Source organism: Ranitomeya imitator, chromosome 10, assembly GCF_032444005.1.
Source record: "Ranitomeya imitator isolate aRanImi1 chromosome 10, aRanImi1.pri, whole genome shotgun sequence".
Lineage (NCBI taxonomy): Eukaryota > Metazoa > Chordata > Amphibia > Anura > Dendrobatidae > Ranitomeya > Ranitomeya imitator.
The window spans coordinates 21,154,476-21,179,941 of NC_091291.1; the positions used below are offsets into that span (position 1 = coordinate 21,154,476).

The 25,466-nt window shown below is 41.5% G+C and overlaps 3 protein-coding genes across 3 annotated transcripts in view; 1 reads left to right on the top strand and 2 right to left on the bottom strand.

Annotated features, from left to right (window-relative positions):
* LOC138651914 (chemerin-like receptor 1) overlaps positions 1-9,027 on the top strand; it is a 93,710-nt gene extending 84,683 nt beyond the window's left edge. The window contains exon 2 of the mRNA XM_069742519.1: positions 3,593-9,027. Within this exon, the coding sequence (XP_069598620.1) occupies positions 3,616-4,539 (924 nt within the window). The 5' untranslated portion in view covers positions 3,593-3,615 and the 3' untranslated portion in view covers positions 4,540-9,027. The remainder of the gene's footprint in view (positions 1-3,592) is intronic.
* Positions 9,028-10,603: 1,576 nt separating this feature from the next.
* LOC138651111 (probable G-protein coupled receptor 33) lies at positions 10,604-11,943 on the bottom strand. Its single transcript, XM_069741108.1, has one exon. It carries the CDS (start codon positions 11,941-11,943, stop codon positions 10,969-10,971), a length of 975 nt encoding a protein of 324 aa, XP_069597209.1. The 3' UTR covers positions 10,604-10,968.
* Positions 11,944-16,365: 4,422 nt separating this feature from the next.
* LOC138651203 (probable G-protein coupled receptor 33) lies at positions 16,366-24,333 on the bottom strand. The gene is made up of 2 exons (XM_069741238.1): positions 24,200-24,333; positions 16,366-18,944 (listed from the first exon to the last, which is right to left on the bottom strand). The coding sequence occupies exons 1-2, from the start codon at positions 24,218-24,220 to the stop codon at positions 17,937-17,939; spliced, it is 1,029 nt and encodes a 342-aa protein (XP_069597339.1). The 5' UTR covers positions 24,221-24,333; the 3' UTR covers positions 16,366-17,936.
* Between the last annotated feature and the right edge of the window lie 1,133 nt (positions 24,334-25,466).

Below are 25,466 nucleotides of genomic sequence, written 5' to 3' on the forward strand. Positions count from 1 at the left end.
GAGCATGAACCAGGCATCTAAAACAGCACTTTAAACATGATTTTTGGGAAAGAAGGAAGCAAACTAAATAATGGAGTATATTTTAAAAATTCATAACTTTACAAAGCAAAATTGTATGTAAAAAGTTTACTTACCCTTCAGGCTTTAATGGTTGCAGGGCTGTGTTCCTTATTTGACACAGAGATGGTCTCGATATCACTGCTGGAAGCTCTGACTGCAAATCAGCAAAGTAGAAATGAAAGCAGAAATTCAGCCGCTACTTACAGTGCCTACAAGTAGGGATGAGCGACCTTTACTTTTATAGGATCGAGTCAGGTTTCACGAAACCCGACTTTTTCAAAAGTCGGGTCGAGTGAAATCGGCCGATCCTATAAAAAAGTCGGGGTCGGCCGAAACCCGAAACCCAATGCAGTGCATTGGGTTTCCATGGTTCCCAGGGTCTGAAGGAGAGGAAACTCTCCTTCAGGCCCTGCGATCCATATTAAAGTGTAAAATAAAGAATTAAAATAAAAAATATCGCAATACTTACCCTCTGACGCGCCCTGGTACTAACCGGCAGCCTTCCTCCTTCGAATCCGCGCTTCTAGGACCTTGCCGTGACGTCGCGGTGACGTCGCGGCTTGTGATTGGTCGCGCGGCCGCCCATGTGACCGCTCGCGCGGCCAATCATAAGCCGTGACGTCACCGAAGGTCCTTCAAGCGCTGATTCTTAGGAAGGAAGGCTGTCGGAAGGAAGCAGGGCGCTTCCGAGGGTGAGTATATACCTAATAGGAATATACTAATACCTAATACCTAATAGGAATATACTCACCCTCGGAAGCGCCCTGCTTCCTTCCGACAGCCTTCCTTCCTAAGAATCAGCGCTTGAAGGACCTTCGGTGACGTCACGGCTTCTGATTGGCCGCGCGAGCGGTCACATGGGCGGCCGCGCGACCAATCAGAAGCCGTGACGTCACCGAAGGTCCTTCAAGCGCTGGTTCTTAGGAAGGAAGGCTGTCGGAAGGAAGCAGGGCGCTTCCGAGGGTGAGTATATACCTAATAGGAATATACTCACCCTCGGAAGCGCCCTGCTTCCTTCCGACAGCCTTCCTTCCTAAGAATCAGCGCTTGAAGGACCTTCGGTGACGTCACGGCTTCTGATTGGCTGCGCGAGCGGTCACATGGGCGGCCGCGCGACCAATCACAAGCCGCGACGTCACCGCGACGTCACGGCAAGGTCCTAGAAGCGCGGATTCGAAGGAGGAAGGCTGCCGGTTAGTACCAGGGCGCGTCAGAGGGTAAGTATTGCGATATTTTTTATTTTAATTCTTTATTTTACACTTTAATCTGAATTCCGATACCAATTCCCGATATCTTAAACATATCGGGAATCGGTATCGGAATTCCGATTCCAGATTCAAAAGATCGCCGACTTCATGGCCGACCCCACACTGGGGTCGGGTCGGGTTTCATGAAACCCGACCTTGCCAAAAGTCGGCGACTTTTGAAAAATCTCGACCCGTTTCGCTCAACCCTACCTACAAGTAGTATTCAACCCCCTGCAGATTTAGCAGGTTTACACATTTGGAATTAACTTGGCATTGTGACATTTGGACTGTAGATGAGCCTGGAAGTGTGAAATGCACTGCAGCAAAAAAGAATGTTATTTCTTTGTTTATTTTTATTTTAAATTGGGAAAAGTTTTTTCAGAGGGTCATTTATTATTCAACCCCTCAACCCACCAGAATTCTGTTTGGTTCCCCTAAAGTATTAAGAAGTAGTTCAGGCACAAAGAACAATGAGCTTCACATGTTTGGATTAATTATCTCTTTTTCCAGCCTTTTCTGACTATTTAAGACCCTCCCCAAACTTGTGAACAGCACTCAAACATGGTCAACATGGGAAAGACAAAGGAGCATTCCAAGGCCATCAGAGACAAGATCGTGGAGGGTCACAAGGCTGGCACGGGGTACAAAACCCTTTCCAAGGAGTTGGGCCTACCTGTCTCCACTGTTGGGAGCATCATCCGGAAGTGAAAGGCTTATGGAACTACTGTTAGCCTTCCACGGCCTGGACAGCCTTTGAAAGTTTCCTCCCGTGCCGAGGCCAGGCTTGTCCGAAGAGTCAAGGCTAACCCAAGGACAACAAGGAAGGAGCTCCGGGAAGATCTCATGGCAGTGGGGACATTGGTTTCAGTCAATACCATAAGTAACGTACTCCACCGCAATGGTCTCCGTTCCAGACGAGCCCGTAAGGTACCTTTACTTTCAAAGCGTCATGTCAAGGCTCGTCTACAGTTTGCTCATGATCACTTGGAAGACTCTGAGACTGACTGGTTCAAGGTTCTCTGGTCTGATAAGACCAAGATCGAGATCTTTGGTGCCAACCACACACGTGACGTTTGGAGACTGGATGGCACTGCATATGACCCCAAGAATACCATCCCTACAATCAAGCATGGTGGTGGCAGCATCATGCTGTGGGGCTGTTTCTCAGCCAAGGGGCCTGGCCATCTGGTCCGCATCCATGGGAAGATGGATAGCATGGCCTACTTCTAGATTTTGGCCAAGAACCTCCGCTCCTTCATCAAGGATCTTAAGATGGGTCGTCATTTCATCTTCCAACAAGACAACGACCCAAAGCACACAGCCAAGAAAACCAAGGCCTGGTTCAAGAGGCAAAAAATCAAGGTGTTGCAGTGGCCTAGTCAGTCTCCTGACCTTAACCCAATTGAAAACTTGTGGAAGGAGCTCAAGATTAAAGTCCACATGAGACACCCAAAGAACCTAGATAACTTGGAGAAGATCTGCATGGAGGAGTGGGCCAAGATAACTCCAGAGACCTGTGCCGGCCTGATCAGGTCTTATAAAAGACAATTATTAGCTGTAATTGCAAACAAAGGTTATTCCACAAAATATTAAACCTAGGGGTTGAATAATAATTGACCCACACTTTTATGTTTAAAATTTATAAAAATTTAACTGAGCAACAAAACTTTTTGGTTTGTAAGATTTATGCATCTGTTAATAAATCCTGCTCTTGTTTGAAGGCTCTAACTTGTTTGCATCTTATTAAACCTGCTAAATCTGCAGGGGGTTGAATACTACTTGTAGGCACTGTATATCTAATGAATTCTCTAAAGACACAGCTTTGTGATTCCATGTTATCCATTCCATGGTAGGCAGATCATTGGTACCGTTGGATAGTTGGTAGCATTTACAACAAATTGTCACAGGGGGCAGCATTGTACAATATTGTATCCAGATAATTAAAAAAAGGCAACAATGTGCAGTCATGGAAACTGAAAGCATGTAAAACAAATGGTCAGAAGGGGGCAGTGTTACCAGTGTGATTATGCCGCCAACTCCTGAGGGTGCATATGTATTACTTCCTCTAGGTACCAAAATATAAACATAAAAAGTTATGAAAAGTTCTTATAATTATATTTTTGGATTCAGGAAATATAACAACACCAATTTCACTATCTGAAAGGCCATGTTAAAAGGTTGTATGCGGAATCACATTCAAGGTATAGGACTTAACTCAGGATCAGGACAGGATGAGTAACAATTATCGTGTTGTTCTAACCGAATTGTTCCTTCTGTTTTTCCAGGATTACCTCCAGAAAACATTAGGATGAACTTCACCACAGATCCAGAAACTGCAGAACTGCGCCATGCTGTCCAAGTGGTGGTCACTGTGATTTTCAGCTTAATTTTTCTCCTAGGCATGATGGGTAATGGCACTGTGATCTGGATAACAGGCTGTCGCCTTCAACGAACTATTAACACTGTATGGTTTTTCAACCTAGCTTTGGCAGATTTCATCTCTACCTTTTTGGTTCTTGTCACTGTCCTTTACTTGCTGCTCGACCTCCATTGGCCATTTGGGCCAATTTTATGTAAACTCGTCAACTGCACATTTGGCTTGAGCATCTACGCCAGCATCCTCTTACTGAGCGCCATCAGCATCGATCGCTGCGTTCTTGTCCTATTCCCGGTATGGTGCCAAAATTATCGTAACCCCAGGTTGGTTACGGCTGTGTGTTTAGTCATTTGGATTCTTTCCATTGCCTTGGTGCCAGGTTCTTACACCCTTTCCGAAATGTCTACAGAAAGCAACCGAAGTTCTTGCAAGAACCTCGATATTTTTGAAGACTGGGAGAGAAGAGAAGCCGCTATTTTCACCGTGTGTATATTCCTCTACCAGTTCTTAGTCCCGTTGAGCATCATCCTAATTTCCTACGCCATTCTTCTCCTTACGCTCCGTAAGAAAAAATTGAACAGGAGTAGCAAGCCATTCTTGGTCGTAACCGGGGTGGTCTTTTCATTTTTTTTATGTTGGCTTCCCTATCATGCGTTAGCCCTCTCCAGAGTGTCCCTTGGTGGGTTACCACTTTTGGTAAGTCTGGTGGCTGTGCCGCTCTCCAAGTGTTTAGCCATGTTCAACAGTTGTATCAACCCAATACTTTACGTTTTCATTGGCCGAGAATTCAAAGATGCCGTCAAGAGGTCACTGACGCAAGTATTTAAAACTGTTTTTGAGGAAGTCCCACACTAAAGACGTTGCAAGTGGAAAACTTTTACGACAACTGGAGAAGATGCTCAACTTTTTTGGCATTTTGGAAGCTTCTAACAGCAAAAAAATTGAGCTTCTTGGTAAGCGAGAAACCAGAGTTTGGACAATTGACCAGAGTTTGGACAGTTCAAAACCAATTTTTGGCTAATGGAATGTTGTTTAGTGGAGAAGGGAAGCAAATAAAGCTGTTCATTTACAGGCGGAATCAACTTCTAATGGTGAATAACCAATAGATTTCATTAAACTGGAGACATTGTGATGGACGAGGAGATGCATCACAGCAGACTATTACAATGGTTTTTCAAGACGAGAGATTCAAAGTTTTTGAATTTTTGGGGGACATCTTGTTAATGCCTTTTCTTGTGTTCTTTTTAAACTCAGTGGTCTTGCTTACGTACTGGGAACTTCAGATACCGTGGACTGAGAGGTTGTTGTGTTCATTCCGAAATCTCTGCCTTTTGAAGAGGAAAAGTGGCTTGATTGTATCAAATGGAAATGATCTGCTTTAACAACCCCAGGAAAAGTTACAATATTTTGGTGGTTGATACCAAAAAAAAAAGAAACTTGTCATTGTAAAATGCAAAGTTCAGGGAATTTTTATGAACTCTGTGCTGCTAGCTTCTGTTGACTCGTCTTGCAATTTCTGTGACCTCTTTATTTAGTACTTTGAGTGCAAAAGGGTGTATTGTTGTTTATGAAAATCTACTGATGGACAAGTTAAGATATGAACATTCATGTCACGTAGTTAAAAATGCAAATGTTCTCAGAAAAAGACCTCAAAGTGGGTGTAGGTTATGCAAATAAAGTATTATTTTCGGCATTGTTGACTCGGTGGGACAAAACATGGTAATTCAAATGTTGCCAGTTGACTTTCTCACAATTTCCACCATCTTTTCTTGCTATGAATTAATGGAGCATTCTACAAAGGCTTAATTAAAGGTTATAGACACCTTCTGGGGTATTTTTTCTTTTTTAATTGAATGCATGTATTTTGTGATTAAATTATTTTTGCAATTGATGGCTGCAGAATAAGTTATCAGAGAATGTGTCAGTGAGCTCGATCTGACAGGGAGATTGTAAATCTTTTATCTGTTTTTTCTGAACTCCTTTCGGTTGATGTTTTCTGAACTCCTTTCAGTTTATATTTTCTGAACTCCTTTCGGTTGTTGTTTTCTGAACTCCTTTCGATTGCTGTTTTCTGAACTCCTTTCAGTTTATATTTTCTGAACTCCTTTCAGTTGTTGTTTTCTGAACTCCTTTCAGTTGATGTTTTCTGAACTCCTTTCAGTTGATGTTTTCTGAACTCCTTTCGTTTGTTGTTTTCTGAACTCCTTTCGGTTGTTCTTTTCTGAACTCCTTTCGGTTGATGTTTTCTGAACTCCTTTCAGTTTATATTTTCTGAAATCCTTTGGGTTGTTGTTTTCTGAACTCCTTTCAGTTGATGTTTTCTGAACTCCTTTCGGTTGATGTTTTCTGAACTTCTTTTGGTTGATGTTTTCTGAACTCCTTTTGGTTGATGTTTTCTGAACTCCTTTCAGTTGATGTTTTCTGAACTCCTTTCAGTTGATTAATGACCATGATTCAAGTTCCGCTCAAGTTTAATGTAGCATGTGGTTATTATTCAGCTAAGAGGAGCTCAGTAAGAGAGCTACAACCCCCCATCAGAAAAAGGTCACTGGCATAAAAAAGTATGTATGAATGTATGTGTACATACATATATCCTTTTTTTGTGTCAATGAGTTTGTTGTGATGGAGGAGTTTGGAGCTCTTTTACTGCTATATGAATCTCATTTAGCAGCCTGCACTAATTAGGTAAACAAAAAGCATTGAAAGCCAAGTGGTGCAAAATTTTCAATAAAATACAATTGCAAAAAATGCTTTAGCCCAAAATACATTTAAGGAATAGCAAAAATTGGTCCCTAAAGGTGTCTACCTTCTTGAAACTTGTATGAACCTTAAAGCATAAGTGCTTGTTCACACTTTGCACTTTTAGTGCATTTTTGTGAAACAAAAGACACAGCATGTTACAGTACTAGCAATACCAATGAGGTCTCTAAAATCTCAGGCACGCATTGCATTTTTCTTTTCCTTGCATATTTCTAGCTGTGGCGTGTTTCTTCAAATCTGCAGCATGTCAATTCTTTCAGTGTTTTTCGCAAATCAAATAAATAGGGGAAAAAAGTATGTAAAAATGTAGCAAAAATGCATATGTATGTAGCATTTTTCCAGCCAAAATTATGGTTCTTTGTGCAGAAAATTTTGCTGCAAATACTTTACGTGCACATAGCCTAAAGGCACAGTCAGATGGCCATATAACACGGATGACATTCGCATTGCAATGCTCAGACTGGCTGGTGGCTCTCCTAACCTGAGCGGGACAGCATGTATTTATATGTAGCTGTCACACTCAGGTCAGGAGAGCCACCGGCCATTCCGAGCATTGGGATGTGATCGTCGTCCCTGTTATGCAGCAATCTGATTTTGCCTAATGCTTCAATTATATACAATCTATAAGTTTCACTGTAGGTTATGTGCACACGTTAACAGTGATGAGTCACCCGAACTTATAAAAGTTTGGGGTTCATACTGGACAGTCACTGACCGGTGCTAAATGCCGAAAGCAGACCTCTCCGAGAAGTCTGTTACAAAGTTCGAAGTTACAGGGTGAGTCCATTACAATGTACGGAGTTCCGGGGGAAGTCCATTACAAAGTACGGAGTTCTGGGGAAGTCCATTACAAAGTTTGCAGTCCCGGGGGAAGACCATTACAAAGTTTGCAGTTCCGGGGGAAGTCCATTACAAAGTTCGGAGTTCCGGAGGAAGTCCATTACAAAGTTCGGAGTTCCGGAGGAAGTCCATTACAAAGTTCGGGGTTCCGGGGGAAGTCCATTACAGAGTTCCTGAGGAAGTCCATTACAAAGTTTGGAGTTCCGGGGGAAGTCCATTACAAAGTTTGCCGTTCCGGGGGAAGTCCATTACAAAGTTCGGAGTTCCGGGGGAAGTCCGTTACAAAGTTTGCAGTTCCAGGGGAAGACCATTACAAAGTTCGCAGTTCTGGGGGAAGTCCATTACAGAGTTCCTGAGGAAGTCCATTACAAAATTCGGAGTTCCGGGGGAAGTCTGTTGCAATTTTTGGAGCTCCAGGGGATGTCTGTTGCAATGTTCAGAGTTCTGGGGGAAGTTTGTTGTAGAGAGAAGAATTTTCCAGCTCCAAAGTTCAGGTCTCCATACATTTCAAAGGGATTCAAGTTCAGGTAAAGTTCTGGTACTCAAACCTAATTTTGGATTAGAGTTCGAGACAGGTACCAGAACCTGAACTTCCATGGATCCGCTCATCCCTACAGGTTGATTATTTGCAGCAAAGTAGATTTGATTTTTCTGCTGCAAAATTCAAAGAGTTGACAGGGAAAACCCTGTAAAATAAGTGCATTTTTACCACATTTTGATGCATTTTTATTTGCATTATTTCCCATTTATTAGAATGGGTGAACAATCCAGAACGAATTGACATGTTGCAGATTTGAATAAACACTTTGAAAGTTGAAATTTGCAAGGAAAAAAAATAAGCAGCCTGTGCGTAAGATTTCAGAAATCTCATTCACTTCGCTGGTAGAAAAAAAAAACACAACGTGTGAACAAGTCCTAAGCTAAACAGTCTGGAGTCCAGATTGGTAAAATGTATTAATCCAGATAAGGTGTAACAAACGATGAGGACAGGATAATTGTGTGATTGATGTATTTAGCTAGAGGTTCGTCTAGACTGGATACGATTGTGACCAACCCACATATGTCGAATTATTTAGGACCGAAAAGGTTTTCAATCAGATTCAGTTCATTGAAGTTAAGCATATCAGAAATTTCGAAAAAGTTTTTTAATTAAAAATTTTTTAATTCCTCAGACCATTCAAAATATTAGGAACTAGTGCCCTTGAAGTGCAAATTTAATGGAAGTCATAAGAAAAACATATCTGTAGAAAACAACCTGTTTACAGCTAAATGCAGCAGAGTTTTTTTTTTACGTTACACAAAAGGAAAAAAGTTAAAACATAGGGAAGTTATAAGACAGTTCCTTGAAGAACTCTACATCCTACATGTTACGACTCACATTCACATTTTTATTTCTCTATCAATCGTAACCAAAAGTAATGTTAGCTAATACTTCCTTCCCTTTTTAGAAGAACGTGAAAGTCCCAAAAATTCTCATACAGTCAAAAGCTACCCACTTGATGGTCTATCACGTCTGTAGCAATGTCACTTCTAAACTAAAAGTATTATAAGCTTCTTGGTACCAAAATACAACAAAAAATCCCCCCCTTCTTTAAATATTTTGTCCTTCAAAGGAAATAATCTTATGTTTTTTTGAAGAATATTGTTGTAATTGTGACTTTCAGGTATTGATGTTGCCAAATATGAATGTACGTGGTTACATCGTGATGTTTCGTGTCTTAACAATAAATATTTTTGTGATCAGTTACGTATTATAAAAATTAACGCGTTTCGACGTTTTTAGTTGATGTAAATCTAAAGTGGAAGAAACATTTTAGTATCCAGGGGTCTCGTCTCCAGATTATCCGCAACAACGTTGTTCATCCCTTTATGTAGCCATAGAATTCCATAAAAATTTGTCAGTCCCGAAATTCCACTATGGGGCATTCACTAAGGTGTCCTTTCTTACCATGACTTTTGGTTTCAAATATCATGAGATGAGATAACCCAGCTTGGAAAAAATATATAGATTTATTTCACTATATTGGGTATTTGGAATAATGCAAAAGTTGCTTGCTTTTGCTAAAAATTTAATATAGAATATCTTGAGGGAAGAGGAAAGATGGAGGACTAGAGTTGAGCAAATCTCCTAAAATTCCAGAAAATTCACTTACAAGGGAAATTCAATTGTCACTGAATAATTAAAATGCAAAATGTCTCTTTAAGAGACAATTGCATATTGAAGGACAATTTGCATATTTCCCAGAGGAGCAATGCGGCTTTAAGTCTCCTCATCTTGGCATGCGTAACATGTCACTCTCCGCAAAGAGAAACGTTACCCATTGGGTAATACTTAAAATGCTAATTTAATTTGTCGGTAATACTCACCTTTCATTGACCATCCCTTCTCGAACCTTACCAACACCAGTCCTTGGATTTTTCTTCTATCGCCTATTTTTCAATAGCGTTAAATGGGACACAAGACTTGTCATTAATGTGCGTCACTCAACATGTGGTCATGTGAGACATGATGGAAGTCACTGGCGGCATGGGACCCAGAAAATGTAATATCTGGCTAGTAGGGTTGAGTGGACCTGTGGAATTTCAGGTTCTGGTACCCCGACCAAACTTAAGTCCAAAGTTTGGTTCCGGTACCAGAACTTGAACCTGAACCCCATTGAAATCAATGTGGATCCCAACTTTGGAGCTGGAAAATCTCTCTCCTCTCTCTCGACTCCCGAACTGTAAAACAGACTTCCAGGAGAAGTCCATCTTCAGAGATCAGCATCGGACATTATGTTTAAAGTTCGGGTTCGCTCATCTCTACTTGCCAGAAGTGGACAGAGGCCCAAAATGAAGATGGAAGAAAGAAGGTAGAAGAGCAATTGGAGGACTGGCTGCGATGGGAGCAGTAATCACACGAAAAAATTGAATCCTTTAAAATCTGAAATTTTTTTTTATAATTCCAAGCAAATTTAGCTTGTTTTGAATCAATTTGTTAATCTTTAAGAAGGGCGCGTTTTATACACACAAATGCAATGTAGTCAGCAGGAGCAACATAAATACATACAGAGCCATAATGGCATGATGGGCACCAATATTTTCACAACAGCTGACCAGTTGACCACACATGGATCTGGGGAGGTATCAAGTCTCTTTATAGAGTAGACATTCTAAAAAGTATAGAAAAATCCCTGGAGTAATTTAAAAAAAAAAAAAAATTCTACAGAAGTAAGATTAATTTTTATCCAGGACGACCTAGAAATGAGGTAAGGGGGATTAGCATGCGAGAGGTAGCTGGATCATTACATTCTCCAAAACTATCGTTAGATTACTTTATCAGTGGGTGGAATGATAGTAATTTTATGATTCTATCGTCTTCAAATGGAGGCTGGATAGACATCTATCTGTCTGAGATGGGCTAGTGAATCCTGCATTGAGCAGGGAGTTGGACACGATGACCTTGGAGGTTCCTTCCAACTCTAACATTCTAAGATTCCACCTATAATTGAGAACCTCGGAAGTCAATATCTGACCCTTTAAATAGCTTTGAAACTGCATTTTTATTCCCTCATTAATTCAATTTTGCATTCATGTTGGTAGTTGTGTAGGTGACACAGCAGAGAGTGTTTCTTTTTTACAAAAAGTGAACCACTAATACCTTCTTTGGTTGGCTGATCGAATGTGATAGCGTTAAGGTTACTTTTACGTAGGATTCATTGAGGTGAAAGTTTCATTGACCACTAACTCGATGACGGCCAGGATAGACTTTCTGAACATGTTTTTGAAACTCTCCACAATGAACAGATAAAGAATGGGAGTAAAGCAACTATTGATGCAGGTCAGACATATAGATAATACTTGCAATGAACTCAAGACGCTTTCTTTAAGCTTGTCCTTCTCAACACTCATTCCATACCAGATATGGTAAGGAAGCCAGGAGATGAAGAAAGAGAGAATAGCAAATAAGATTATTCTGTAAGGTCTACTGGATCGTGTGAGATTTTCCTTCTTCATCTTGATGAATATTTTTACATAACAGAAGGTAATGATGAGAAAAGGGATTATGAAGCCCATGCATAAGCGTGTACTGAACAAGACCCATTTTGCCTTCTTCTCGTCCCATTTTCCTGAGAGGGTGTAATCATTGTGGCAGATGGTAATATTGTCCTCATATCTGACTTGACGGGATACCAAGTATGGAGTTGTAAAACTAAATGCTAAAATCCAAAACAAAAGGCACATAATGGAAGCAGAACGGGGGTTCATATACCTCTTGTGTGCATGTGGGTGAAAGACCAAGCAGTAACGATCAACACTTATCACGGTCAGAAGAAAAACGGTCACGTACATGCCTAGGGACACAAATGAGTTGATGATCTTGCAGAGGAAGAGGCCAAAAATCCAATGTGGTGCCATGATAAAATAGACTGCGGCAAATGGAAATACAAAGGTAACCATAAGGTTGGCCAAAATTAGGTGGAAGAACAAGGTGGTGTTGACTGTTCTGCTCATCCTGAACCAAAGCACCCAGAGATACAAAGTGTTCACCACTAGTCCAAAACAAAATGTAAAAAATAACAGTATGGCTGAAGTCAGGTTAAACGATGAGGAGGACATTTTGTGGGCAGTTTCATTAGTTGCGCTGACATTAAAATTGAAGGCTGGTTGAGATGACATCTCCTGTAAAAGTCATGAAAAGTTATCAGATCATTATGTTACGATCACACCACTAATGATATCAGAAGCCCAATGTTGTGCTACCTTAACTCAAGATGACTTGAATCATGTAAGGTTAGTTTCCAATAATGCATGTTCCACTGGGTTAGTTTCCAGTAAACCAGAATATAAATACAATTTTCAATTACGATTTTCTTTTACACTGCTTCTAAATGTGTAGGTTGAAAGCTCACAACATACACACTAAATGTGTCCATAGGCTTACATCTGTTTGCCATAAAGCTCCATTGACCCAATTGTTTGTATATGGACAGGAATGTAGCCATGCATATGTAGACAATTACCATAGACTGATGGTCCGTACAATGTAACTCTCTATATAAGGACAAAGTTTATCACTGTAGCTTCCTTAGGGGGCTTTAGAGATGTTGTCAGGACTCTGTTGTTGGGTGTCTAGGGACCAGGTGCTCCTTCACTGTCCCTCATCCTAGTGGCACCCTAGCTCGCCCTGCTCCCTGGATTATTTCTGATGGTGAAGACACCGGAGCCACGTACTTTGCCTTAAGTCTGTACCCTTCCCCCACCCATGGAAGAGGGGATTAGTAGTGCACCGTAATACAGGAACCAGACTAAGAAGGTAGCAACAGTCACAGATAAATCCACCAAACATCTCCAATAACAACCACCAACAACCTCCTGCCATGCATCATAAGCTATCTCTGACAATGTGTGCTAGCCAAGGGCCCAGATTATGTAGGAGATGGAAGTGGCTACCAGTGCACAGCTGAGAGCCTTAGCTGCAGGAGCTCTCAACAGAGCATATTAATCCCTGCACTGCCAAAAGAAATTTACACCATTTAATATGAAGGTGAAGTGCTTCTAATCAGTGCAAGAGTAGGAGAAATCAGTCTGTGGTCTTCTGGCTCCTCTCTGTCTCGGTAAACCCATGACAAGAGGCTTAAAACTGGGATCTAAGGGGTCATTTTTCTCTCCACAATGAAAAGCATTACCCCTTAGATCTGAGTCTTAAACCTCTCATCTAGCCAAATCTGATCTCATACGTTGCAGTGATGAAGGGGCATAACTTCGAAACACTGGTATCTGCAAATTGAGATTCTGGTTTGGTTTCAATTTGGAGGTAATTTGCATATTTAATTTCCCAGAGGAGCATGCATGGCCTATAAGTCTCCTAACTCTGACATGCCAGGCCGGGTCACTCTCCAGAAGAAGAAATGTTACCCATTAGATCCCTTTATCAACATAAATAATAAATCAAAGGAAAGGAGAGACCACATGGAACAAAAATAATTTCTCTTAGGCCTGTCCCACACATCCAGATAATTCCGGTACCGGGAAAATCGGTACCGGAGTTATCCGTGTGTCCGTGTGCTCATGTGGCACATCAGTGTGGCACACGTGCGGCAGCCGTATGCCGCCCGTGTGCCGACTGGGCACCACACGGACCGTGCATGAGACAGCGCTAGAGTTAAGCGATGTCCCCTGCTTTGGGTGCTGAATCCGGAATTCATTCCTTCTTCCCAGCAGGTTCGCTGGAGAGAAGGAATGAAAAATCATTGTTTTTTTTAATTTTTTTTGTTGTTAAAATAAAGTTCCCGGTAATCTCCCCCCTCCCACCCCCTGTGCGCCTGCCCGCTGGCATTAAAATACTTACCCAGCTCCCTCGATGCTTCCTCTCAGCGTCGCAGCTTGTCCTGTATGAGCGGTCACGTGGTGCCGCTCATTACAGTGATGAATATGCGGCTCCACCCCTATGGGAGTGGGAGCTGGGTAAGTATTTTAATGCCAGTGGGCATTCCTTCTCTCCAGCGAACGCTGCTGGGAAGAAGGAATGAATTCTGGATTCAGCACCCAAAGCAGGGGACAGCGCTTACTGTAGCGCTGTCTCCTGCACGGTATGTGTGGTATCCAGTCGGCACACGGACAGCATCCGTGTGCGGTACGTGTTTACATGGACCCATTGACTTTAATGGGTCCGTGTGATACGTGCGCTCCCACAAACACTGACATGTCTCCGTGTTTTTCAAACGGACACACAGTCCGTGAAAACACGCTGACATGTGCAGAGACATATTGATTTTAATGTGTCTACGTGAGTCAGTGTCTCCGGTACGTGAGGAAACTGTCACCTCATGTACAGGAGCCACTGACGTGTGAAACCGGCCTTATGGATTCCATAGAGATAGGGCCGGCCTTCAATGAGAAAAAAATAATAATTTGTAGCTCCCTTTCTAGTAGGCTCAAGTCATTGATGTGTTACATGCAAGGTCTTTCATCTTAATGGTCGCCAATGTCATACTGATCTTCTCACAGTTTTTGCCTGATGGTGGAAAGTGGTTGTCATTATCTTATTGATATTGTCATCATTCATGAACCCCACGATGTTCAAATCTCTGATCCACTCATGTTAACAGTTCATTAGGAGACAAATCTGGTAGTTGCCTCCTTGCTGGGCCTCCCAAAATCTTCTCTAAAGTCTCTGCGCATGCAGACACTAAGTTTCACAAGTATGAAGAAATCCTTATCAAATCCTTATCAAAAGACTGAAGCCCTAAAGAATAACGTAATAATCTCTTCGACCTACCTGGAAATGTTGACTTTATCTTCTTTCCTCAGTCTTTCAGCGTCGGAGCAATAGATGTTTTTGCTTTTAATGTATGGTGTAAAAATACAAAGTGCGTAAATTCAGGAAATGTAAAAAAAAAGAGCTACAGGGCATGTTCTAATATAGAAACTAGATAGCTTTTCTTTATGCTTGACCACAAATTCAACAAACACTGAGAGCAAAAAATAAAAGTACTCTTCGTGAAGATGACCTATATTTTTTATGAGACAGCCATGGACTACAGTAGAGTGACTCTGAATCCTATCAGTGGCACAGCGCTTTACTACCGCCACTGTCAGTTCATTCCAGCGGGTGCTGCAGTCAGTCACAAGGAACTGAAGATGTTCCTAGCAATTACAGGACTGTCTGATGGTCTTGATGGTCTGAATTCCAAGGAACCTATAAGAATCCAGCTTGTTCACGCAGATTTTCCCAGGAAATTAAATTTGCGGAGATATTTTCTGAGATTTTAAAGTCCATTATTATTCTCTGAGGTCACGTAATATGTAAAAAATGTAAAAAAAAATCCTTATACTTACCTCTTCGACCCCTTCGTTCTTCACAGTTGCCCGTCTCCACATCTTCAGATCATAATATGTGGTGAAATCCTTGGGCTTCACGTGCTAGGGACTTCCGGCTTTGACCAGGCCCACCAGGGATCTGCGCGAGAGCGTGTAAGTTCATGGCGCGCATCATGAAGTTGTGGTGCACGTCATGGAGTCATGACGCCATGATCTTTTCATGTGCTTACCAAGGAATTTGGAACGTTCAATGGTAATCCGAAGATTCTGCGAGGACTTGAAAAAGTGAAGCGTAGAGGCCAGAAAACTGAGAGGTAAGAAAAATTTAAGTATTTTTTTTAACATTTCGATGGGTTTTTACGGTTTAGAAAAATGGTGGTCCGCAGCTGACATTTTGCTGAAACGAATTACAAAAAATCCACTTTTTGGTAAAGGCGGATTTTTGTAAAATTGGAGTCGAATTCAGATCCACTTGAATGTATTCGCTCATCTCTGTTACCAATGTTACTAAGATATTACAAAAAAAGTGATACCACCCTTATGAGCATCCACAACTCCTGTCCTACTTCTTGGTCCTGTCTCGCTACACTATGGTTCAGACATTTAGCAGCTGAGACAGGTCAGTCCTTGGTCATTGTGGTCCATAAACAGACCATGAAATACTCTCGCGTGAACCCGTCCTATGAGATTGTGCATTAGAAAACAGATTTTGCCTAAAATGTACTTGAATGGAGCAAAGTCTGCTATACTGGATGCCACCTGTTGATTACGGTAGCACTGCCATATGGTTCTAGAGATATTGGCATTTTTGAAGTGCTAATTTCTATGATTTCTGCAAGGGAGTGTGGTTCACAGGATCCTCGGGGGCGTGTCTTTTGGTGGCTGCCCTGCATAATTACCCTGTGAGTCACACCCCTTTTTAAAAACCCATAAAAGGTACCACTAAATAAAAACGACAATATCTCTGGATCTGTATGGAGGATTGTAAAAAAACAAAAAGCAGAATACTCATGGGAGAAGCAGGAATTAAAATAAGAAGTAACATTGGCAATTTTTTTACCTTGTGAAATTATACTTCTCTGCGAATGTCTCACATCTCCAAATAAGCAGAATCTGAAGCCTATAACAGTTGTGGTAGTGACGATAGGATTTATACCAGTCGTTTAGAGAACTAAAAGAGCATATTAGGTTTTTTGTAGTCTGTAACTGTGAAGACACATGGGTTTTCATTGGTGCTGCATACCCAAAACGGTAAAGGATTTTTCATTGAGATTATTTATAAAATCGCTTTATTTGTCTCTTTAGATGCGTTAGAGAATTAAACAGATTTATTACAAAAGTATACATACCCTTTAAAGTGCAGCTATAACTGAATTACCTTCCTATATGAGACTAGAGGAAAAAAAATACATTTTTTTCTCAAGTTTTACCTGCGAGAGTTAAAACGCTCTTGATTGGAAGATATAAGCAAAGACGGACTGTATATCATAGGATTGGTACCAAAAACAAATTAAAACAAAAAATATTAAAACAAAAATTAAAAAAAAATTCATACTAGATGAAGACAGAGCCACAAAGTGAAGCAGTGAGCCGGAAAATAAAATATGTGAGGATGAGCAAAGTCATGAAGGCGAGTGTTACCTATATAAAAATAAATGTGTGAATCGTGTATCCGCACATAAGCCACAAAATACAATGCATAAATGATGGCGTCATGCAGTGCACCAAAATACCACTGCCACAATTGTGATAAACATAGTAACATATAATGCCCAGATAATATTGACATACAGTGATGGTAATATCATATGGGCCGTTGCATTGGCACAATACAGTTCTTGCATAATAATGTTACAAAATGCCTAAAAAATATTAGTTAAAAAAATACGTGCAATTTTAATTTATTTCGGACTGCCCATCCTTTAGTTCTCCTTTTGATAAGCCGACGCCAGAGGAGTCTGGCAGCGGCTTTCTCATTGAGAACACGTGATTGGCCAGCTGAGTGCTCCTGTGTATGTGTCGGGCAAGATAGCTGCCGAACAAACAATTGGCCATAGCATCATTCAGCCATTAGCTTTCTGCACTATATGGTGGGCTTAAGTTGTAGAACTTATTAGTTGTCAAACTTTGGACTTTGTTCCACATATGGCGACACTTTATGCATGCCCCTTTTCTGATAAACCGCACCTCTTTTCTATAATGTCACGCCTTTTTGTCGAAAAAGTCATAAAACAACAACTCAGAAATATGGTGCAACTCATGAAAGTTTTTTTGGGGAGGTGCAAATTACTCCAGAATGATGGTGCATTTAGCTTGATAAATAAGTTCCAATGTCTTTAGGTTCTCCTCTTTTATGTTTGGTCTTCTCTTCCTCTCTCGTTTTCTGGACTTATTTAAAAAGCTCATAACATTCCAAAGGTAAGTTGCTCAAACGTTCACTTTACTAGGATGACCAGGGATATTGGTAGACTTTGAGAAAAATGTATGGCAGGTAGACAGGGAAGACATAGAAACATTTCATGCATTGAGCAGGCCGTTGGACACAATGACCCTTGAGGTCCCTTCCAACATTCTAGGATTCTCTGATTCTATGATTATAATGTTGTAGTTCTGACAGCAGTAGATCAGACCTTCTGGCTTAAAAAGTTGGAAAACCAACCATTGGTGATGGCAACTGAGGGCGATCATATATGAAGATCTTCTCAAAGTCTTCAATCTTAGATGAACCTTCTACCATCAAGCAAAGTCTTCAATCTCAACTTATACCATCAACCATTTTGACCTGACTCTTGTACTGATTGTCTCTAGAGTCCTATGTTATTTGGAGAAATATCGTTATTCTCTTCATCCTACAAGGAGTACTGTTCTTTCTTGTCATCAAGACTCCGGTTGGGTGAGATGAAGCTTTCGCTAAGGACTAACTCAATGAGATCCAGCAACGACTTCCTGAACATGAGTTTAAAGTTCTCCACAATGAACAGATAAATTACTGGAGTGAAACAACTGTTGATGCAAGCTAAACCAATTGCTAAAACATGCAAACCATTTAAGAGACTCTCCGAGAAGCGACCCTCTGCTGCACTCATCCCATACCATACGTGGTAGGGTGTCCATGAGATAAAGAACGATATGATGGCAATGCAGATTATCTTGTAGGGTTTGTTAGACCTCACCAGCTTTTCTTTGCTCATCTTGATGATTATTTTGAGATAACACACCGTAATGACAGCAAAAGGAACGATTAAGCCCAAAAATAAACGGGTGGTGAACAAAATCCACTTTAATCGTTGACCATTCCACAGTCCAGAAAGGGTATAGTCATTGTAACAGATGGTAATGTTATTCTCAGATTTCACTTGTCGGGATACAAGGTAAGGAGAGGTAAACAAAAGAGCCAAAACCCATAAAAACAAGCAAATAATAGTAGCATTGCGAGGGGTCATGTATATCCTGTACCAGAAGGGGTGAAAAACCAAGCAGTAGCGGTCAACACTGATCACCGTGAGGACAAAAACAATCTGATACATGACTAATGAGACTGATGAGCTGATGATTTTGCACATAATCAATCCAAATACCCAACGTGGCTTCATAATCAGATAAATCGTGAAGAAGGGAATGAAGATGGTGAAGACGAGATTGCCCAAAATTAGGTGAAAAAACCAAGTCGTGTTTATACTCCTTCTCATCCTGAAGCCGAGAACCCAAAGATATAAAGTGTTCACGACCAATCCAAAGACAAAGGTGAAGAGCAAAAACACTGCCGATGTCAGGCTTAAGGCTGAGAAGGTCTGATGAGTCGGACCATCACTTGTGTTGGAATGAAAACCTGATGAAACATTATGGGTCATCGAATTCTAAAAGAAAAATGAAACGTGGTTGAGTTTAAGTATTACAGCAAAGAAGGATAAAATCATTAAAAATTGTAGTTGTGTAAAAATTTGGTGATTTTTAGTGTTTTTACGCCAGGTTGCATACTTTTAGAAAAGTGGCAAAGCTTGGTCAGGAGGACAGGAGTGGTAAAGCACACCACAACAGAATTAATCAATTATGGTAGAGATATAAGCCAGCCTCTGAGTTGAGTAATATTTCTCGTTGTGCCCCAAAGCATAAACACGTTCCTCATCATAGAGACAGACTGTTTGTGCTTTGGGGCAGACTGTGGACAGGTCTCTTCTTGGTTTCTCTGGCTTATAGCAGGAAGATAAGACTGCCTACAATCCAACCCCTGGAGCACGGGCATCTCATTAACTGAAAACTTCAAACCCTGATTACACAAGAACCACAAGACGGATTTCTTCACCCCAGGTATCATGTTAATCAGTTTAATACTGCCAACCTGACAATGCCTGTAGTTTGCTTAGTAAAACCCAGTTCACAGGTTCACTTTCAGTCTCCTACACTCACAGTCTTTGGAGTGAAATCTGAACATCCTGAATTTGTCAGTTTAGTTCCCTTATAGGTACAATTCAAGCAGTGATTACGATCTCTATACTTAAAGTACAAGGGGTGGAGGCTCATGTTATCCAAAGCCCTAAAGGTGTTTAAGTTGCCCATACCCACAGGACTTACGTCTTTGTTTCAGTCCTCCGTGCCCACAGACCTAGACGTGTGTTATGATACGGTGGTCTAGGAGCAACATGGAATGAGCTCTGAAGGAAGTGGTAACTGTACTGACCGCAGTCCCTAAGCTCAACATAACACTAGAAGTAGCCGTGGAATGCTCCTAACTCTCCCTAGGCATCTCGTCACAGCCTAAGAGCTAACTACCTCTAAAGAAAGAAGCATGAAAGCTATCTTGCCTCAGAGAAAATCCCCAAAGGATAGATTAGCCCCCCACAAATAATGACTGTGAGTGGAGAGGGAAAAGACATACACAGAATGAAACCAGGATGAGCACAGGAGGCCAGTCTAGCTAAATAGATAGGACAGGATGGAATACTGTGCGGTCAGTATAAAACACTACAAAAATCCACGCAGAGTTTACAAAAAATCTCCACACCTGACTAAAGGTGTGGAGGGCAAATCTGCCTCCCAGAGCTTCCAGCAAGACATAATTAATTCACACTGATAAGCTGGACAAACATAGAAAGCACAGAATGGATAAGTCCACAATCTATGGACAGAAAAGAGGAAGCAAAAACTTAGCTTTGCTGAACTGGTCAGGATAACAGGGAACTCCAAAGAGATGTGAATCCAACCAGGAACCATTTACAAGTGGCACTGGCTGAAGAAAGAGCCAGGCCTAAATAGCCGAGCAGAAGAGACGATAAGTGGAGGCAGCTGATGACAGCTAACTCCAAGGAGCAGCCATACCACTAGAAACCACAAGAGGGAGCCCAAGAGCAGAACTCACAAAAGTGCCACTTACAACCACCGGAGGGAGCCCAAGAGCGGAATTCACAACAGACATGAATTCACATACTCGTCCTTAAGTTTTTGGTTTAGGTCCCGAATATGCACCGTCCTATGTGTGTCTTCTCCAGCTGTCCTTAGGAGTGTATGCTCAAGTAGCCCATACTCACAGTCCTTGGGATAAGAACTTTATACTAACAGCCCCAGGGGTGCTCGATTAGGTTTCAGATACCACCTCCTGATTGTGTCTGCTTAAGTCACCCATACTCACAACCCTAAAGGCGACAGCTTGGGTTCCTCACATGTCACAGTCTTGGGGGGTCTGCTGAGTTTCCGCATGCATACAGTCTCAGATGTGTCTATTTAGTCAAACAAAACTCATGTTCTTATGGCTAAATGCTTAATTTAACCTACGGTCTTAGGGGTGTTAGCTTACGTACCCTTACAGTGACAAGCAAGAGGGTAACAATTTTTTGAAATTTTGACTTTCAGGCTCCATATCTCACCATCTACTACAGGTTCTAACGTGAGACTACCATCACTTTATAGACAATCATCTTGGCTATCTCATACATAAATTTGGCTTGCAACTATTTAGCATATGATTAGTTGAACCTGAAAGTTCACAGTTCCAAACATTGCTTCCCTTTTGCTTGTCACTGTATATTCAAATCTGTTGGGTATAGTCTTGTGACATCCATACCTACAACTCAAGGGGTTAGCGTTTAAGTCTTCACTCCACAATATCCAAAGTTCTCGGAGAAAATCCTTAAATCTCTTGCCTTAGGGGTATGTTTGGGTACCTCTTGCATTAGGGGTATGTTTGGGTACCTCTTGCACTAGGGGTATGTTTGGGTACCTCTTGCATTAGGCTATGTTTGGGTACCTCTTGCATTAGGCTATGTTTGGGTACCTCTTGCATTAGGGTATGTTTGGGTACCTCTTGCATTAGGCTATGTTTGGGTACCTCTTGCATTAGGCTATGTTTGGGTACCTCTTGCATTAGGGTATGTTTGGGTACCTCTTGCATTAGGGTATCTTTGGGTACCTCTTGCATTAGGGTATGTTTGGGTACCTCTTGCATTAGGGTATGTTTGGGTACCTCTTGCATTAGGCTATGTTTGGGTACCTCTTGCATTAGGCTATGTTTGGGTACCTTTTGCATTAGGGTATGTTTGGGTACCTCTTGCATTAGGCTATGTTTGGGTACCTCTTGCATTAGGCTATGTTTGGGTACCTCTTGCATTAGGCTATGTTTGGGTACCTCTTGCATTAGGCTATGTTTGGGTACCTCTTGCATTAGGGTATGTTTGGGTACCTCTTGCATTAGGCTATGTTTGTGTACCTCTTGCATTAGGCTATGTTTGGGTACCTCTTGCATTAGGCTATGTTTGGGTACCTCTTGCATTAGGGTATGTTTGGGTACCTCTTGCATTAGGCTATGTTTGGGTACCTCTTGCATTAGGCTATGTTTGGGTACCTCTTGCATTAGGCTATGTTTGGGTACCTCTTGCATTAGGGTATGTTTGGGTACATCTTGCATTAGGCTATGTTTGGGTACCTCTTGCATTAGGCTATGTTTGGGTACCTCTTGCATTAGGCTATGTTTGGGTACCTCTTGCATTAGGCCATGTTTGGGTACCTCTTGCATTAGGGTATGTTTGGGTACATCTTGCATTAGGCTATGTTTGGGTACCTCTTGCATTAGGCTATGTTTGGGTAGCTCTTGCATTAGGCTATGTTTGGGTACATCTTGCATTAGGCTATGTTTGGGTACCTCTTGCATTAGGCTATGTTTGGGTACCTCTTGCATTAGGGTATCTTTGGGTACCTCTTGCATTAGGGTATGTTTGGGTACCTCTTGCATTAGGCTATGTTTGGGTACCTCTTGCATTAGGGTATGTTTGGGTACCTCTTGCATTAGGCTATGTTTGGGTACCTCTTGCATTAGGCTATGTTTGGGTACCTCTTGCATTAGGCTATGTTTGGGTACCTCTTGCATTAGGGTATCTTTGGGTACCTCTTGCATTAGGGTATGTTTGGGTACCTCTTGCATTAGGGTATGTTTGGGTACCTCTTGCATTAGGCTATGTTTGGGTACCTCTTGCATTAGGCTATGTTTGGGTACCTCTTGCATTAGGCTATGTTTGGGTACCTCTTGCATTAGGCTATGTTTGGGTACCTCTTGCATTAGGCTATGTTTGGGTACCTCTTGCATTAGGGTATGTTTGGGTACCTCTTGCATTAGGCTATGTTTGGGTACCTCTTGCATTAGGCTATGTTTGGGTACCTCTTGCATTAGGCTATGTTTGGGTACCTCTTGCATTAGGGTATCTTTGGGTACCTCTTGCATTAGGGTATGTTTGGGTACCTCTTGCATTAGGGTATGTTTGGGTACCTCTTGCATTAGGCTATGTTTGGGTACCTCTTGCATTAGGCTATGTTTGGGTACCTCTTGCATTAGGCTATGTTTGGGTACCTCTTGCATTAGGCTATGTTTGGGTACCTCTTGCATTAGGCCATGTTTGGGTACCTCTTGCATTAGGCTATGTTTGGGTACCTCTTGCATTAGGCTATGTTTGGGTACCTCTTGCATTAGGCTATGTTTGGGTACCTCTTGCATTAGGCTATGTTTGGGTACCTCTTGCATTAGGGTATGTTTGGGTACATCTTGCATTAGGCTATGTTTGGGTACCTCTTGCATTAGGCTATGTTTGGGTACCTCTTGCATTAGGCTATGTTTGGGTACCTCTTGCATTAGGCCATGTTTGGGTACCTCTTGCATTAGGGTATGTTTGGGTACATCTTGCATTAGGCTATGTTTGGGTACCTCTTGCATTAGGCTATGTTTGGGTAGCTCTTGCATTAGGCTATGTTTGGGTACATCTTGCATTAGGCTATGTTTGGGTACCTCTTGCATTAGGCTATGTTTGGGTACCTCTTGCATTAGGGTATCTTTGGGTACCTCTTGCATTAGGGTATGTTTGGGTACCTCTTGCATTAGGCTATGTTTGGGTACCTCTTGCATTAGGGTATGTTTGGGTACCTCTTGCATTAGGCTATGTTTGGGTACCTCTTGCATTAGGCTATGTTTGGGTACCTCTTGCATTAGGCTATGTTTGGGTACCTCTTGCATTAGGGTATCTTTGGGTACCTCTTGCATTAGGGTATGTTTGGGTACCTCTTGCATTAGGGTATGTTTGGGTACCTCTTGCATTAGGCTATGTTTGGGTACCTCTTGCATTAGGCTATGTTTGGGTACCTCTTGCATTAGGCTATGTTTGGGTACCTCTTGCATTAGGCTATGTTTGGGTACCTCTTGCATTAGGCTATGTTTGGGTACCTCTTGCATTAGGGTATGTTTGGGTACCTCTTGCATTAGGCTATGTTTGGGTACCTCTTGCATTAGGCTATGTTTGGGTACCTCTTGCATTAGGCTATGTTTGGGTACCTCTTGCATTAGGGTATCTTTGGGTACCTCTTGCATTAGGGTATGTTTGGGTACCTCTTGCATTAGGGTATGTTTGGGTACCTCTTGCATTAGGCTATGTTTGGGTACCTCTTGCATTAGGCTATGTTTGGGTACCTCTTGCATTAGGCTATGTTTGGGTACCTCTTGCATTAGGCTATGTTTGGGTACCTCTTGCATTAGGCTATGTTTGGGTACCTCTTGCATTAGGCTATGTTTGGGTACCTCTTGCCTTATCTTGCCTGTATCCAATACACAATCTTGTGTGAGATATATTGGAAGTCTTACCTGCCAGTCTTCCAGAGCCATCTCCGCTCACTGTCTCATTACCATTGTCTGTCCCCTTGTAGAAGAAAGATATCTCTGTTCTCTCTTTACTTAAGGATGTTTTTTTTTTATCAACACACAAACCACAAAATCTGTATAGATACAGCCTCAATGTTGAGAGTAAATCAGGAAATAGTCATATTAGTCATTCTTTCCTATCAACTATTACAGGAGGAGTTTTTATTCGTCCTATGATGCTCTGTGGTTTCTCCAGAATCTAAAGCACAATAATCGTAAAGTTCTTAAAAAAAAAATATATGTACATACACACACAGTGGTGTGAAAAAGTGTTTGCCCCCTTACTGATTTCCTATTCTTTTGCATGCACTAATATATATGTAAAAGAATATATATATGACTCCAATTCCTGGAATATATGCCCCCCACATCCTGGTATGTACCCCCCTCCCCCCATCTTGATATACAGCTCTGGCAAAAATTAAGAGACCGCTGCAAAATTTTCAGTTTATCTGATTTTTTCTCTTTGTAGGTATATTTTTGAGTAAAATGTAAATTGTTCTTTTATTTCATAAACTTCTGACAACATGTCTCCGAAGTTCCAAGCAATAAATTTAGTATTTATTTTCTGAAAATGAGAAGTGATCAAAATAACAAAAAAAATTGCATTGCTTGCAGACCTCAAATAATGCAAAAAAAAAAAAACAAGTTCATAATCATTTAGAAACAACAATACTAATGTTTTATCTCAGGAAGAGTTCAGCAATCAATATTTTGCGGAATAACCATGATTTTAATCACAGCTTTCCTGCGTCTTGGCAGCTTTCCACCAGTCTTTCACGCTGCTTTTGGGTGACCTTATGCCACTCCTGGTACAATAATATAAGCAGTTCTTTTTTGTTTGATGGCTTGTGACTATCCATCATCCTCTTGATTACATTCCAGAGGTTTTCAATGGGGTTCAGGTCTGGAGATTGGGCTGGCCTGCACTTACTGACATTGTCTACTTAACGACCGACACGTGGACAAGTGCTTTTGACCAGGGATGCTAGGTTTCCCTGACAGCTCACTGGGTGAACATCGTGAAGGCTAGGGCCAAGTCACAACCTGGCACGGTGTGTGTGTTCCTGACGCCGAGGATTACTGGCTCTACTTCTATCAGGGTTTCCTTCATCTCCTACAGCAGTTCCTGCACCCCTATTGCTCCTCCTCATCCTCCATTTTCGATGTGGTATCTCTAAGAATGTCGTTCAGATTAACAGATAGCTGG